This window comes from Arvicanthis niloticus, chromosome 25 (assembly GCF_011762505.2).
Source record: "Arvicanthis niloticus isolate mArvNil1 chromosome 25, mArvNil1.pat.X, whole genome shotgun sequence".
Taxonomy (NCBI): Eukaryota; Metazoa; Chordata; class Mammalia; order Rodentia; family Muridae; genus Arvicanthis; species Arvicanthis niloticus.
The window spans coordinates 36,750,582-36,767,013 of record NC_133433.1 but is presented as its reverse complement, the minus strand read 5'-3'; the positions used below and the strand labels follow the sequence as shown (position 1 = coordinate 36,767,013).

The following is a 16,432-nucleotide window of genomic DNA, read 5'->3' as shown; positions in this document are numbered from 1 at the left end:
TGGCTCTCTGACCTGTGGAGAGAGCTATTATGCTTAGAAATGTTAACTGAAACCCTTTAGAATTGACCCTGATGAAGAAAATAGCAAATAAAAAATATTACATCTCAAGAGAAATTGCAAAAATTAGTACCACCATCAAGGACTTGAAAGATGCAGGGGTGGTGGTTCCCATTGCATCTCCCTTTTATGGTCCTGTCTGGCCAGTGCAGAAGACAGATAGATCATGGACAATGAATCAAGAATTCAATGAATTAGTGAATCCAATTAGAGTTTCTGTACCATATGTGGTGTCCTTACTTGAATAGATTAACACATCTCCTGCTATAGTGTATGCAGCCATTGATCCAGCAAAGGCTTTTTTCTTGCTACCTGTCCATAAGCACCAAAATAAACAATCTGCTTTCAATTTATAAGGCCACCACTACACCTTTACAGTTTTACCTCAAGGATATATTATAACTTTCCATCCCCATGTTATAACTTAGTTAGAAGAAATCCCAATTGTATTTCTTTTCAACAAAATATGACATTAGTATACTACATTAACAACATTACACTTACTGTGCCAAATGAACAGGAGGTAGCAACCACTTTGAACTCATTGGTAATATATCTTCACATTAAAGAATGAGAAATAAATCTAACCAAATTCAAATGCCTTCTTAAAAGTCTAGTGGTGTGGAGCATGCAGAAATATTCCTTCTAAGCTGCAGGGCAATTTATTGTGCCTGGCCCTACCCACCACCAAGAAACACTACATTTAATGGACTTATATGGATTCCTGAGTCAACACATTCCTCACTTTGGTGTGTTACTCCAGAGCATATACCATGTGACTAAAATATGCCAGCCTTGTGTGGGGACTGGAATAGGAGAAGAATCTTCAGCAGATCTAGGCTGCTGCACAGGCTGCTCTGCCACTTGAACCATATGATCCAGCAGACCTGGTGGTATTTCAGGTGTCAGTGGCAAATAGAGATGCTGTTTGAAGCCTTTTGCAGGCTCATATAAGGTAAATCACAGAAGAATCTTTGTGATTTTGGAGTAAGGCCATACCAACATCTGCATACTACAATCCACCCTTTAAAATAAAGCTCTTATCCTGCTATTTGGCCTTACTGGAAACAGTATTTGACAATGGGCGACCCACTTTATTCTGATCTGAGCCACCCATCATAAATTTGATGTCTTCTGACCCCCAAGGCATAGAATTACATGCAGCACAGAAATCTATTTTCAAATGGAAGTGGTATATCTGTAATCAGCTCAAGCATGTCCTAAAGTCACCAGCAAGTTACATGAAGATACCAAATGCCTATGATATCTATGACCGCTATAATGCTGTCTGCTGCCAAGTGTACACTTACAGTCTCATATAGTGTTTCCTATGTTCAGTTAACTGAAAAAGAGAATACTATGGCTTGGTATATTGATGGTTCTGCATGTTATGCAGGTATCACCCAGAAGTGAACAGTTGTGCCATTACAAACCCATTTCTGGGACAACCTTGAAAAACAATGGTGAAGGAATCTTCACAGTGGCCATTGTGAAGTATGCACAGTCACCTTTTGTTTGGAAGAAGTGGCCAAAGTATAATTTTTTTGATTCATGAACTTAAACCAGGAGATTATCTAGGGCATAGTTCACCATAAGATGTTACATACTTTGAATCAATATCCAATATACAGTAAAGTTTCTCCTATAGCCAGAATTCACAAAATCAGGAATCTAAGGGTGGAAAGGGGAAGAGTTCCACTTATTATCACCCCTAGTGACCCACTTGGAAAATTTTTGCTTCCTGTTTCTGATATCTTAAGCTCTGCTGTCCTAGAAGTTTAGCCCCAGAGTGGTAAGCATTCCTTCTAGAAGCTGACCTAGAATCTCAGCACCCCCTTAGGCTACTTTGGGCTTCTAATATCTTTAAGTAAAAAGAATAAGAAAGGAATATTAGTGTTCAGAGGGATGATGGATCCAGAATACCATGAATAGATTAAATTGCTTCTCCACAATGTAAGTAAGAAGGATTATTTATAGTATACATGAGATCCTGTAGGGAATCTCTTGGTGCTACCATATCCTGTGATTAAAGTCAATGGCAAAGCTCAACAGCCTAATCCAGGCAGGATGGCAAAGGGCACATACCTATCAAGAAAGAACGTATGGGTCATTCCTTCTCCAGAAAAATAGCAAGACCTGCAGAGGTGCTGGTCAAGGATGAAGGAAGTTCAAAACGGGCAATAGAGGAAAGTAATTATAAATACCAGCTAGCGTTATTTGACCAGTTGCAGAAAAAGGGATTATAACTGACATGAATTTTTCTGTCAAATTTGTTGAGAATGTGTTTTTAGTGATATTTGTGTTTTCTTTCCTTAATTTCTTTATCAAGAAATACAAAAGCAATTAAGAAAGTATCAATGGTTATCATATTTAAGTTCAAAACACTAAAAGAATGTCTCTCAAGGGACATTGCCACTTAATCTAAATTTATAATGTATTTGAGGTTGCCAGAGGGACATTGCCTCCTATTCTAAATTTAAAATGCATTTGTGGTTGTATGGGGTATAGAAACTGCAGTTTCTGGCCTCAGAGGATCACAGAATGCTGGTCAGCTGCAGTAGCATAGTAACTTAGACTATTATACAGCAACCCTAAATGTCTCATAAAACAAAGTCTTGCCATCCACAGATACTCTTCCCCCTCTGCTGCCTCAAGAAGAACTGACAAGAAAGCACCCCACACCAGGGCTGACTCCCGGCACACAGGCAGAAAAGCAATAAGCTCAGGGACAGACCCTGCTCCAGTTGTTTGGGTAACCACATGAAGACCAAGCTGCTCAACTGCTACATATGTGCAGGGGTCCAGCCCATGCTCACTCTTTCCTTGGCGATTCAGTCTCTGAAAGCCCCCAAGGGTCCAAGTTAGATGATACTGTTGGTTTTCCCATGGATTCCCTGTCATCTTTGGGTCCCCAAATCCTTCTCTTAACCCTTCTGAAAAACTCTCCAAATTTCATCTAATGTTTGGGTGTGAGTCTTTCCATATTTCCACTGGCTGCTTGGTAGAACCCCTCCTAGGATATTTATGCTAGGTTTCTGTCTGCAAGCATTACAGAATATCATTAATAGAGTCAAGGACTGGCCTTGCCAATGGGATGGGTGTCAGTTTGGGGCAGTCATTGGTTGGACATTCCCTCCATTTCTGCTCTACTTTTCTCTCTTCACATCTTGCAGGCAGGACACATTTTGCCTCAAAAGTTTTATGGGTGGGATGGTATTCTTATTCCTCCACTGGGAGTCCTGCCTGACAACAGGGAGTGGCCACTTCAGGTCCCATATTTTCTATTCCTAGAAGTCTCAGCTAGAGTCACTCACATTGACCTTCTGAACTCCCCCCCCCCCCCGCAACAGCCAAATTCCTTCTCTTTCCCTTGTTCTCCCTACATATGACCTCCACTCTGCTCCCTCTTCCATCCAGTGTCCTCCTTCCATCAACCTCCAATATCTATTTTGTTCTCCTTTCTGAGAAAGATGCAACCATCTTACCTTGGGCCCTCCTTGTTAGTTGGCTTTTTAAAGTCTGTTGATTATATCATGGTTATCCTTTACTTTATGACTAGTATCCACTTAAAAGTGAGTACAGACCGTGCATGTCCTTTTGGGACTGGGTTACCTCACTTAGGATATTTTCTAGTTCCATCCTATGCCTGCAAAATTCACAAGGTCCTTGTTTTTACTGGCTGGGTAGCATTCCATTGTGTAAGTGAGCCACATTTTCTTTATTCATTTTCAGTTGAGGGGCATCTAGGTTGTTTCCAGTTTCTGACTATTTGGAATAAAGCTGCTATGAACATAGTTAAGCAAGTGTCCTTCTGGGATCATGGAGCATCTTTTGGGTATATGCTCCACAGTGGTATAGCTAGGTCTTGAGGTAGAACTATTCCCAATCTTCTGAAAAACTGCTAAATTGATTTCCAGAGTGGTTGTACAAGTTTGTACTCCCATCAGCAGTGGAGGAGTGTTCCCCTTGCTCTACTACATCTCCAGCAGGTTGAGTTTTGGTTTTAGCCGTCCTGATGGCTATAATGTGGAATCTCAGAGTCATTTTGATTTGCATTTTCATGATGACTAAGTGTAGGGAAAATTTCCCCTAATTAATTAATTGGCTAATAAAGATGACAAGAGACAAATTGCTGGACAAATAGATGGAGGCAGGTTTTCCTGGTATAAGAGAGAAAGAGGGGACAAGGGAGGAAAGAACAGACTTTTCTTTATGGTGAGGCAGAGAGCTAGAAGGTACTGGATGTAGACCAGGAACTGTTAGATATGGTGGCAACCTCTGCCATCAGAAAAATTTCCAACATAGAATAGTTTATGAGTTTAGAATGATAGATTCCATGCACAGCAGTTGTGTTATCTGTTGATTTTAAACTAAGATTGTCTGGTGTTTTTCCCTTCACAGTAACTCAGGTGGGCAAGAGAGAAAGAACATAGCCAGGGCAGAATTTGACCAGACTTTGAATTGGGAAGATTGGGCAAAGAACAGAGCTACAGGGAGAGGTAACCAAAGTGGAGCACGTGGGCTGCCTGGCAAGAGCTTTGTGGGGGGTATGATGGCAAGAGAATGACCTCAGAGCTCTGGAGGGACAGAGCTGGCATTTGTGGGAGACAATGGCTAGGAGAAACATGAGGTCCCAGTCTTGGGCTATGCACCTGGCTAGAACAGACAGAGACTGCCAATGCCAGCACATAGCTGGATAAAGTGTGGGATTTTTTTTTAAACTACATGATACAGCTAAGGACTTTGAACATTTCTTTAAGTACTTTTAGGCTACTCAAGATTTCTTTGTAGAGAATTCTCTGTTTAGTTTTGTATCTCATATTTTATTTGTATTGTTGTTTAACTTCTTGAACTGATTATATATTTTAGATATTAGCCCTCTATCAGATGTAGGGTTAGTAAAGAATTTTTCCAATCTGTATGCTGTCAGTTTGTCCTAATTGACAGTGTACTTTGCCTTACAGAAGTTGTTCAGTTTCATGAGTCCCAATTTATCCACTGTTGATCTTAGTGCCTAAGCCACTGAAATTCTGTTCAAGAAGTTGTCTCCTGAACCAACAAGTTCAAGGCTACTCCCCACTTTCTGTTCTATTAGATTTAGTGTCTCTGGCTACATTTTGCAGTCTTTGATCCATTTGGACTTGAGTTTTGTGCAGGCCTGAAAGCTTTCTCTTTGAGGACTAGATTTCAAACTACCAGAAGGGTCTATATAGGCTGGCAAAGATGAGAACAACATTCCACAGATATTATGAACATGAACCACAACAATGACCAGTGTGGCACATATCCCTAAAGAAACATTAGTAACATTCATATCACAGTTGTAATATACAGGCGAATAATTGGAATTAGGACCTACTCAACAGGTGGCAAATAATGTCCGGTATGAGAAACTTAGCAAACTATCCCAAGCTAATGAGGTCATGGACTTTAAAGGAGAACACACTACTGCCTTTTTACTAGACAAGTATGATCCATAGCTGCATTATAAATTATTTTTATACTCACAGACAAGTGTAGCTCTCAGTCCTCATTAATGAAAGATCTCTATGTATTAGGCAGAGATCATAAGAAAAAGCCATGACTGGTTAAAATGCAGAAATCATTAGATGCCCAACCCCAATTGATATATCTACAAGACAACCTATACACCTAATATTCAGGAAACACCATAAAAGTGGGAGTGGGAATATTGTAAGATCCAGAAGATCAGGATCAGCTTTGAGCTTGTCATTTTAAATGATAGGGAAGCTATACACATAATAATGTCAGCAAAATGGCAGCCTAAACAAGGTCAGAACATATCCATAAACATGCCAATGTGAAGGGGAAATATCCTGGAGCTTCTCCCTTAGACAAAGCTGTAGTAGAAGCAATTAAAGATTTCCCCAAGGATGAGGTCCCTAACGGGTTATCCAATACCAAGTAATTGTCCCTGAAAGCATAAACAAAGTAGCTAGGCCAAATGGACTCAGCAAGTTGTATTTATGTATTTATGCACATATGTGTATCTATGCTTGTAACAGTATCAGTTAAAGAAAAAGCGGCCATGAATTTGAAAGAAAGTGGAGGCAGGGAATAAGAGAGGATAAAGGAAAGGGGAGAGAGAGAAGGTAAATAATGTAATTATATTTAATTAAAAATGTTGTCTGGGCTAAAGAGATCGATGAACAATTAAGAGCACTTGTTGCCCTTTTAGAGGACCTGGGTTTGGCTCCCAGCAACCACATGGCAGCCAATAATCATCGACTACTTGATGAATGATTCTACCCAGTTCCAAGTACTTGACGAGTTTTCTGGTCTACATGGGTACTTCTTGGATGTGGTACACAGATATACATGTAGGCAAAATTTTCAAATACAAAATAAATGTGTAATTTTTAAAAAACCTAAGAAGAGTTAATTAGTAAAATTAAAAGTAAATTGGTTAATTCATTAGAGTAATACAGGCTTATTTTCACTTGATAGTAGTCTCATTAAAAGTATCAGAAGGATTACTACATCAGGGTTTCTTAATTACTGAATATCCTTTAGGTATCATATGAAGACCACATTCTATCTATGTGATAGAATCTGTTCTTCTAGAATGTAACATTGGGTTTCCCTGTGAACACCAAACCACAACTAGCAGTCCTTAGGCAGTTGGCACTTTCTGAATGACAGTCATAGGTGCTGCATCTTGAACTACCGTAAATACTCTGTACACATGCTGGGTTCCCTACTTTCATTAACAGTTTGATACACCTTAGATCCACTTCTTTCCTGAACAATCTATATTCTATATTCCTCATGCATGTGTCACTGTATTTTTTTTTATAAATTTTCTTTCGAAAATTTTGTGCACACATTAACCTGACAGAAAATTTGTAACAGATTATTTATTAATCACTGAAACAGTGGGAAGGTATGGTTCCACTTACACAATACTAATTCATTTTTTTTTTATAAAGGAGACAGTAACAAGACTCCTTTTTTGAAAATCAAAGCCCAAGGATGCTGCAGCAAGGACTAAGAGAAGATCATTTCAATCTGATAATGATGTGTAATTCTTTAACTTTTTCACATGTTTCGCCATAATATACAAGGATGACTGTTCTTATAGATACAACTGCTAAAAAAGGCCATTGCTGTTCCAATGTAACAGAATCTTTTGGAAATGTGAAAGACATCAGATCACACAGCGCTTACATTAAGTCATGTGTTTATAACAGACATCTAGTGGAAATTCCCAACACCCAAATTGCACCATTCTGCACCTACTGAAAAACATGTTTTTATACATTCATCAACTATATTTGTCTCAGAAAAATAAGGAATTCTCAAAAATCATTGGTAAAGTAAGAAATTGTTCTCAAACATCTGAAGCTATATTTTTAAGAAAGAAGAATAAATCAGTACCTATCATTTATTATCTATCATTCATCTATGTATGTTTTCTATTATCTCTCATCAATCTATCATGTGTTCATCTATTATCTATAATCTACTGACCTATAATACATCTCTTTATAAAAATATTTACCAATAATCTCTTTATATTTACATGTATATATGGACAGAATGGTACAAAATTACTTTGCTATATTAATTGTTTGCATTAACAATGTTTTATTAAAATTCAAACCTTGGGAAAACAAGATTAAATGTATTTTATGTTCCACAGACAAAAATGAAGATCATAAATTCATCGTACAATTATTTTAAAGGCTAAAAGTAGTTCAAAGGCTTTTCACTCATTCTTGAGTGATAGCTTTGGCACTTATTTCTCCTGCTTCCTGATGCATATTACCTTTGTTGCTGCATCAAAGCAGATGAAGCCTGTGCTGAAGTCAATAGTGAGGCCCATTAGGTGACTCTCCAGCACACATGCATAGGTCTTGCACTGGAGAAAACAAAGAATACTGTTAGTTTCCATGTGGCTTATATAAACTCAATGTCAAGGGGAATGTGAGATCCACTCTCTATGACTGTAATAATCAGTAGCTGACTAGTGTATGGCTCAGCAGTAAAATACATTCCTAACATGAATAAGACACTAAGTTTGGTCCACATTATAGTTTTAATTGTAAATATTTTGGGAAGATAAATAAATATGGATACTAAAACAGGAACATATAAATAAGGTATGAAATAAGGTGGACCTTATACACAACCTGACACATTGTTATATCTGGTTCTCTAGTTGTATTTGAGTTTGACTTCAAGCTACATAGCAATGAATTATATGATCTGTAATTAAAATTCATATATGAGAAAGCTATTTTTCAGCAATTTTCAAATACCAATGCATTTGTTTGCATTTGTTTATATTATATTTATACAAAATAAATTGTCTCTCACAAATACCTATAATTATCTAATTGCTTTTATGATAATGTTATATTCAAATGATTAAAGCCTTATTTGCATTAAAAAACTTGTAACCACGACAAAATGTTCATTTGAAGTTAAAATTGTACATTACAAGACATCCTTTTTGGGCCTTAGAAGCCCATGCTTAGGTATAATTGTATTTGCTAAATACATGGATATCTTAGATAGCTGTATTCAGCCATTGGTAATTTATGAAAACTACTATCAACATAAAGGAGTGTTTTAGGCTACATTGTTTTCTTTTAATTTAGGCTTAATTATTTGTTATTTCCATGTATGGCCATTAGAAGGAAGATTACAGGTGAAAATACATTTATTGTAGTCCATTCAAATTTTCTCATTAAGTTGAACATTGGAAATTAAGTTGCATTGCCTCCATGATCATTAAATGGAAGCAAATAAACGGGATAAGTTGAGATCCGCTGAAAGTTTACTTTATAACTTACAACGCCAAGAGATGCGCTGAGTGTATTTAATACACTTAGAGAAATGCTTCTCGCTGAAAGTTTACTTTATAACTTACAACGCCAAGAGATGCGCTGAGTGTATTTAATACACTTAGAGAAATGCTTCTTTATTGTATAATTACAATATTTATTTAATGAAAAACGGATCTCAGGGTAAAAAAGGTGACAACCAAGATTATTGTTTGAGGAAAGCTCCAACATACATTGCTTGGCAAGATATTTTATAATTAAGTATTAAATAGCATCAGTAGGTAAATGCACATAGGATAAATGTTTTAAATGCCTTTGGAACTAAATTTCTACCATCAGACAAAAACAAATATGGAATCAATTTAAAATAACTTTAAGTATAATAACTTTTTGAAATTAGTAGATACGCCATCATATTAAAATGAGTAATTGTTTAACTGGATTATAGTTATGAAACTATATGTTCTTCACTGCCAAAATTCACTGACCTGGAAAAATAATGAAGTCAGTAAAATTACCCTATGTGAACTACATCTTATATTATTACTTTTAAACTAGGATATGTAACATTTTATTTATAAGTTCTATCTTATATATCTCAATATTCACTACATTTTCTAAAGTTTAATTTTAACTATAAATGATAATGTCAAATGTACTCAATGTGTGTGCTTTCTTAGATCATTCTTTCAAATAAATGGGCTAGTCTTGATACTGTTTCTTAAAGGTACAAAAAAAGTATAAAATAATAAATAGACATATTTGAAGATAAAAAAACATTACTTTGTAGTCCTAGTAATACAAATATATTTGAAAATAATTTTGAGTTCTTCAATAGTATTAATCATGTTATAACCTTTTTATTTTCTGCTTATTTATTTTATTTTACCCTCTTGAGATAGGATATCATGTGGCATAGACTGGATTCAAATTGCCTTAATAACTGAGGATGGCAGTTAACTACTTTCCCTATCTTTACCTCCCAATTGCTGGGATTCTAGGTGTGTACTGTCAGGCCCATCTCTATAATTTTACCCATGTTAATGAAACAAATATATTCATTATATCAAAATTAAACAATATTTGTTATGTTAGTATATTCACGTTTTCAAATCCAAACATTTCAACTAATTTTACCCATTTTTAGTTTCATATCTGTCATCACATGTGTTTGAAAACTAAGTATCCATGTATGTTGCTCCTTGATCTATGAATCTATTTCAAGGGGTAGGAACCCAATTAACTTCAAATTAACTTTCTGTATTTTTTTCCAGGTCAACCACAGAACCAATTCTATGAGGTATTGCATTTCAAGTTCTCATGTAGACAAGAGATGGAAGGTTATATGAAGACTGATCTAGAGAGAGCTTCATACTGGAGTACTACTATTTAGTAAATATTCACTGGACACTTGAGATTTACAAAATGTATTATGTATTTCAACACATACAGAAATAAAAATAAACACCATATCACAAAACTTTGTCCAGTGTTAGGATGTGAGCCATACAAAGAAAATGGTGAAAGGATGTGGTCGTGTTTGCTACAAGAGGAAAAAGGAAGAGTCAGCACAGCTTTTGTGGAAGACATCTGGTAGAAAGTACTAGAAATCATGGAATGTCCCATGAAGCAACCCTTGAAGAAAGTCTCACATACTATGCATGGTTTTAACAGGCACCAGTGAAAGGGCGGCTTCTAAAACCTAGGAGGTGGGGGTCAGCTGAATAGGAACAACTTGGCAAATAGTAAACTACAGCCATAGCGTTTTCTATATAAGATTCAAGTTATAGTAATATTTGATAGGAAGTAGCCTACAAAAGCAAAATCTAAAGAACATTCAATGATTATTCATATATGCCTAATTATTCATTTTTCAATAACGATTAAACACTGGATGCATTTGATATGGAGGGCAACCTCACAGAACCAGGCTCTTATTATTATTATTATTATTATTATTATTATTATTATTATTATTATTATTTTGAGAACTCCAGTGAGTGCCATCTCTCCAAGTGCCACACTCTACTGCACTCCACAGGCTCTCACCTGTATGCGCTCCACTTCGAGGAAGGTGGCTGTTTGGAAGGCTCGTTCCCATTGGGCAAGGTCACTCTCTAACTCCACAGAGAAGTAGAGATCCTCCCCACACTCAGACTGCATAGTGAAGCAGTGTTTCCGCCGATCCAGCAGGTCACTGTCCTGATGAAAACCTGGAGTTACACAGGCTGGCATACATCAATTCGTACTCAGCACAGCAAAGGTCTGCTAACTGCTGGAAACAATGTTTACACTCCACACTGCCATTAAGTCTTAGTTCAGAATGGTCACTGCAACCAATTGTAAGAGTTTACACCTAACATAGCATTTCCTTTTGTAACGTCTTATGCCCATCCACCAGAAGAGACTATAGGTTCAATTGAAACTCACAAAAGAATAACCACAGTGCTAAATACACAAAACATCTCTTTGATTGCAAACAGACATTACACACACACACACACACACACACACACACACACACACACACAGACACTTGACTTCTTTCCAAAACTGTCAGGACAACAAAATGAAGACATTGCCATCTTTTATAGGCAATAAAAATTTTTACTGAGATGATTTTGAAATCATTTTAAAATAATGAATCCACAGGAAATTGAAAAAAAAAACTTGAGTATAATTTATCTACATCAGTTACACTGTATCACAACACCCCATCCACCCTCCCAAAATGACTTTTTCATTGTGTCAATAGATTTTGCTCCTAGAAGTTTCCTGATTTTGCCTCAAGTTTTTTACTAAGCACATTTCAATTCCAAATTCAAAGACTCTAATAGGTGAAAAATACAATAACCTGTTTAAGGACAATAGGATGTACTACTTTCTAAGGTATATAATTTGAACTATTTATTGAGTGTACTGAAAATTGCAAAAAAAAAAAAGACTAATCACTATTATATTCTTTGACAGACAAAGGAATGTGTGCAAATGTCTTCTCACTAAATAGTGTAAGTGGATCAAATCCTTGGCAATAAACTTTAAAAGAATACCTAACTTCCTTGCATCCCAATCTTACAAGTATATGTTGGAAGAATAAGGGCAGTTAGAATTGTAGAATTAGCTCTGACACTTATTACCAGTTAACTCTCAGAGAGCTAAGATGACCTACGATTTGTCTAAAGGGAAAAACACTGAAGACACAATGTGAACGCAAAGAGAAAAATAGGTGGTAAGGGGCTCTTGGTGATTTTGAGTGAATAATATATTTGGGGAGTGTTTCCGGGAAAGATATTAAATAAAAACAGCAGCAAATATGCTAGTACAAGTTATTATGAGTATACAACGATCTTTATAGATTGGTAAGTAATAAACACTAACTGAAGAGGGGATGAAAGTGGTAGTAATATTTAACAATGTTTAACATAAAGTACAAGATTATTCGTCAAGAAAAGGAACAGCAATGGCAGAGGCCTGAAGCAAATGAAGATTGGAACGCCCAGAAACCCACAGTAAAAATGGGGAAATATCAAGGACTCACAGGGTAGGAGATGAGGTCACTGGTTAGGCACTGATTTTTAACTTAAACTTAAGTGTAATTATAAGCCACTCTACCAACGCAAAGTTTCTTGATAAACTTTGTCTCTGTTGTCAGTATTTTATCTTCTACTTTAGCTTTTTAAAATTAATAAACTTGGTACAAAATTGTAACAACATTTCAGTTTTCAGCATTTTCCCACTTAATAATTATTCATTACTCTGGTCTTAGCTTCTTTTTTGGTATGTGTTGGGGAGGGGATATGTGTGAACATGAGGGATACAAACTTTTGAATTCATAAGGAGGCCAGATATCAGCCTTGGGTATTGTAATTTAAGCTGTCAATCTTGATTTTGTTTTATTCTTCTTTGTTTCATTTTCTGATAAAAGATCTACTATTGGCCTGAAATTCACCCATTAGCTTACGCTGGAGAGTTAGCTAGTTCTAGAATCCTTTTTTTTTTCCATGCCCATCACTGCTGGGATGCCTTTTGTCTGGGGAATAACATCCTTGCTTGCACATTCCTCTCATTTTTGTGCAGTAGACACTTTACCATCACAGCTATCTTCCCAGACCTTTTCCATTTAAATCTAGAATGTTCACTAGCAAAATTGCTATCCCTGAAACCTTTCCATTCTTATAATGAAGAAACAATGTTAATGTGACTTTCATTGACATATTTTATAGTCTCTTGATAAAACTTAACTACCTTGGAGCATCAATTATTGCTGAGTGTTGAGCCCCTTAGGAACAACTCTTATCTAATCAAGCTGATAAACATTATTTCAGCATTTCTGAATAATTGCTATTGTTACTTGTAAAACATCACACTGCTCACTTATTTCGTCATCTGAGTTGAAAAAAGCAAAAGCATTATAAGACTTTTATGAATTAAGAGTTGAGGAAACAGCAAGAGGGAGTGCAAGAAAAGAGTTTTCTCCAAAAAAGAGCCTGTAGTACGGAGACTCACTATATCACAAGCTGAGACAAAGTTAGCATCCTGCCAAGAGCAGTGAGCACAGTGAAGAGTGAGCAAAACAGATGTTACAGAAAGAGGTTCACAGAGAGCAAGAAAGGAAAACCTGGAGCAAGGCAGACATCTAAGGATCCCTTCCCACAAGTCTAATGGAGCTGTCTGTAGCCCCCAAAGCATAGCTTTGTTTCAACAATGATGACCTTCAGTAAAGACCCTGCATCTCTGAATTGCATTTCCATCTTGCTCTCTGCACTGTCTCTTCTTTGAAAACCTGCACTCATTATCAAGGTGATATAAATAATGATGCACCTGAAGTTATTTAAAATTATTTCTAATTTAAATCGGTTTTGATGTTTGATGCTAGTAGTTTTTGTTTGTTTGTTTGTTTTGGTTTGTTTTTTTAATAACAGCCCTGGGATCAAGGTTGGTATGCAATAAAATGTATCCGTGGATATTTTTCTTCAATAATTGGCCCTGGAGACACACATTGTTCTGTATTGGTCAGAATGTGACTTTTTGTTCATTAGGAAAGTACAACTTAATAAAGGTGATTGTAATAAAATAGGTAACTGTATCATGAGCACTAACATTCAGTCTCATGCATGACTACTTCCGCTGAAGGACCCACTTCAAGTCACTGCAACCCTTTCTATAGACAATGGCCATGTGAAACAGAGAGATGAAGGAGCAGCATTTAAAAAAAATGATAACAATTGAAATGTTTCTAATGTTTTATAAATTGATGTTAAACGTTCAGAGACTTTAAAATAAATTTTGAACATATACATTTTCCCAGCCACAGATTTTCTATTTTAATTAAAATGTGTAAGATTCAGCAGAATAGACAGTAAAAGTGAGCAAATTGTCCTGCCACCGGTTTCTACGTGAGCAGTGTGATTCCTCCCCCTCCACTGTTACTGTCCCAGTCATAGGAACACCTTCCCTTTATGATGTATTCATAAAACTTAGAAAGATAACTGATGAAATACCCACAACAAGGGTAATTTTCTAATTGTTTTGCTAAATATCAGCTGCCTGTAATTGCTCTCACTTTATCTGTCATTTGCCACTACTGTATTTACTTGATCACTTATTAAGGAAATCACTCAGCATTTAGATGCAAACTTGCTTTAAACAAACAAACATTGTGGTTTATTATAAGAAAAAAAATACCCCATGTAAAAGTTTATTCCACTAAAAATGTTTTTTATCCTTTTCAGTTATTATAATCACTGAGACAGCTACAAAAAATACAGTAGCAGATTCATGTATATTTAAATTTGAACTTGAGTCTAATTTAACAGTACATTTCAAGTGTGAACTACATGCACAAGCTAGCTGATCAAGTCTATATTTGATCTAATAATGAAAATGTAAATCCAGAAACTTATTACAACATTATTTTAAATTTTTTATAAAAACAACAATCTTCTCTAGAGGCAATGAAATTAAGTAGAATATTATCTATAATTATATAGTGGGTTCAAGTCCAGCCTCATAATCTTTGTATAATTCTAATAACTATACTGATTTCTACACAAATAAAAATATTTTAAAAGTATATTCTGATTCCTCAGAAATCCACAGACCACACCAGGCAGAGAAGCAAGGAGGCTAATGGTAGATGATTTTTCCCTCCTCTCCTCCAAATTCAATCCTCAGTATCTTCCCCAGCCATGTAGTAAACCACCTACGGTAGCCTCCCTTCCCCTCTGGGTTCCATCTCTAGTGAATCACACAGAGCTTCCCTTCCTCACCTCCTGAACCCCACTCATTACTTTATCCCAGCCTTCAACCACAGCAGCCATTCCCTAGAAACCTACAGACTACTCAGGCCAAAGAAGCTGGAAGTCTGCAGACCTTCATCTCCCCCTCCTTCCTCTAAATCCAGTCCCCTAGTCCCATCTCAACCTTGTTGCAGACCTGCTGCTGCGGCCTGCCTCCATTCCCAGGAAATTAAATAAGAAAAACAAACAACAACAACAACAACAAAAAGCCTCTGAGTTTATTACTGTGGCTGTTCATCAAGATACAAAAATTATGTTTATACTAAATGTCTGGCATCACCCTTAGAGAAATATACCATGTGTAGCCAGTGATTTTAGATACTGTATGGGCAAATTGCTTCCCTGAAATGGAAAGTTGTTCAATATTTAATTTTTTAAACGTTTTTTTTAACTTGTAATTGCATAACTTCTTCCAGTCCCATTTCTTTCTCCAGTCTTTCTCATACAGTCCTCTTACTCTCTCTCAAATTTATGGCCTATTTTCTTTAACTGTTTCTCTCTCTCTCTCTCTCTCTCTCTCTCTCTCTTTCTCACACACACACACAAACACATATCTAAAAATATAAATACAAACTTATTGACCCATTTAATGTTATTTGTATACATATGATATTGGGGCTGATAATATTTTTAAAAAGTAATATAAATAATTTTTCATAATTATGTAAAATAAGATTTTCAATAATTTGAAATATAAAGTCAATTAAAAATCAAACAATGAATTTGACATACACATACACAAACATATTATACCTGTTCTCAATTGTTTTGGGGGCATTTCAGATAATGTTGAGAGCCCTCTTTTCGAAGAAACCATACTTGCTGATATAAATGATCAAATTCTTTAAATATATTCTGTAATCTTTTAGTAATCCATAAAATTAGTCTATAGTCTTTATTTTCTTTCAAGAAAAATAGTTTTCTAATTTACAGTCTATCTCTTCTGCAGTCCTCCATAAGATCTGGGAAGTGAGAATATCAGTTCTGGAGTTATTAGGATAAATTTGGAGAGACAAATTTACAATTATTCAGTTCCTAAAGAAACATATAAAATGGATTTAATGGTATTTGCCTTGTGATTCTTGTGACAGAAAAATTCATTGTTTATGTTCATCATTTGGAGAAGTGACCTCTGTATACAAAGGCTTCCATGATGTTCATAATACCATCAATAATTGTAATTTTAACATTACAGTTGATGTCTGTTAAGAACTAAATCAGATTTTAGTCCTGTGCAGGTTTAGGATCCTCTCCCTCTCCCTCCCC

At 36.0% G+C, this 16,432-nt stretch overlaps 1 protein-coding gene across 2 annotated transcripts in view; it reads right to left on the bottom strand.

The window, feature by feature from the left end:
- Positions 1-16,432, bottom strand: part of Sntg1 (syntrophin gamma 1) — a 728,479-nt gene that overhangs the window by 53,969 nt on the left and 658,078 nt on the right. For both annotated transcript variants that reach the window (XM_076924411.1, XM_076924412.1), the window contains exons 16-17: positions 10,917-11,069; positions 7,847-7,939 (exon numbers count right to left, since the gene is read on the bottom strand). In XM_076924411.1, coding sequence (XP_076780526.1) covers positions 7,847-7,939; positions 10,917-11,069 — 246 coding nt within the window. The remainder of the gene's footprint in view (positions 1-7,846; positions 7,940-10,916; positions 11,070-16,432) is intronic.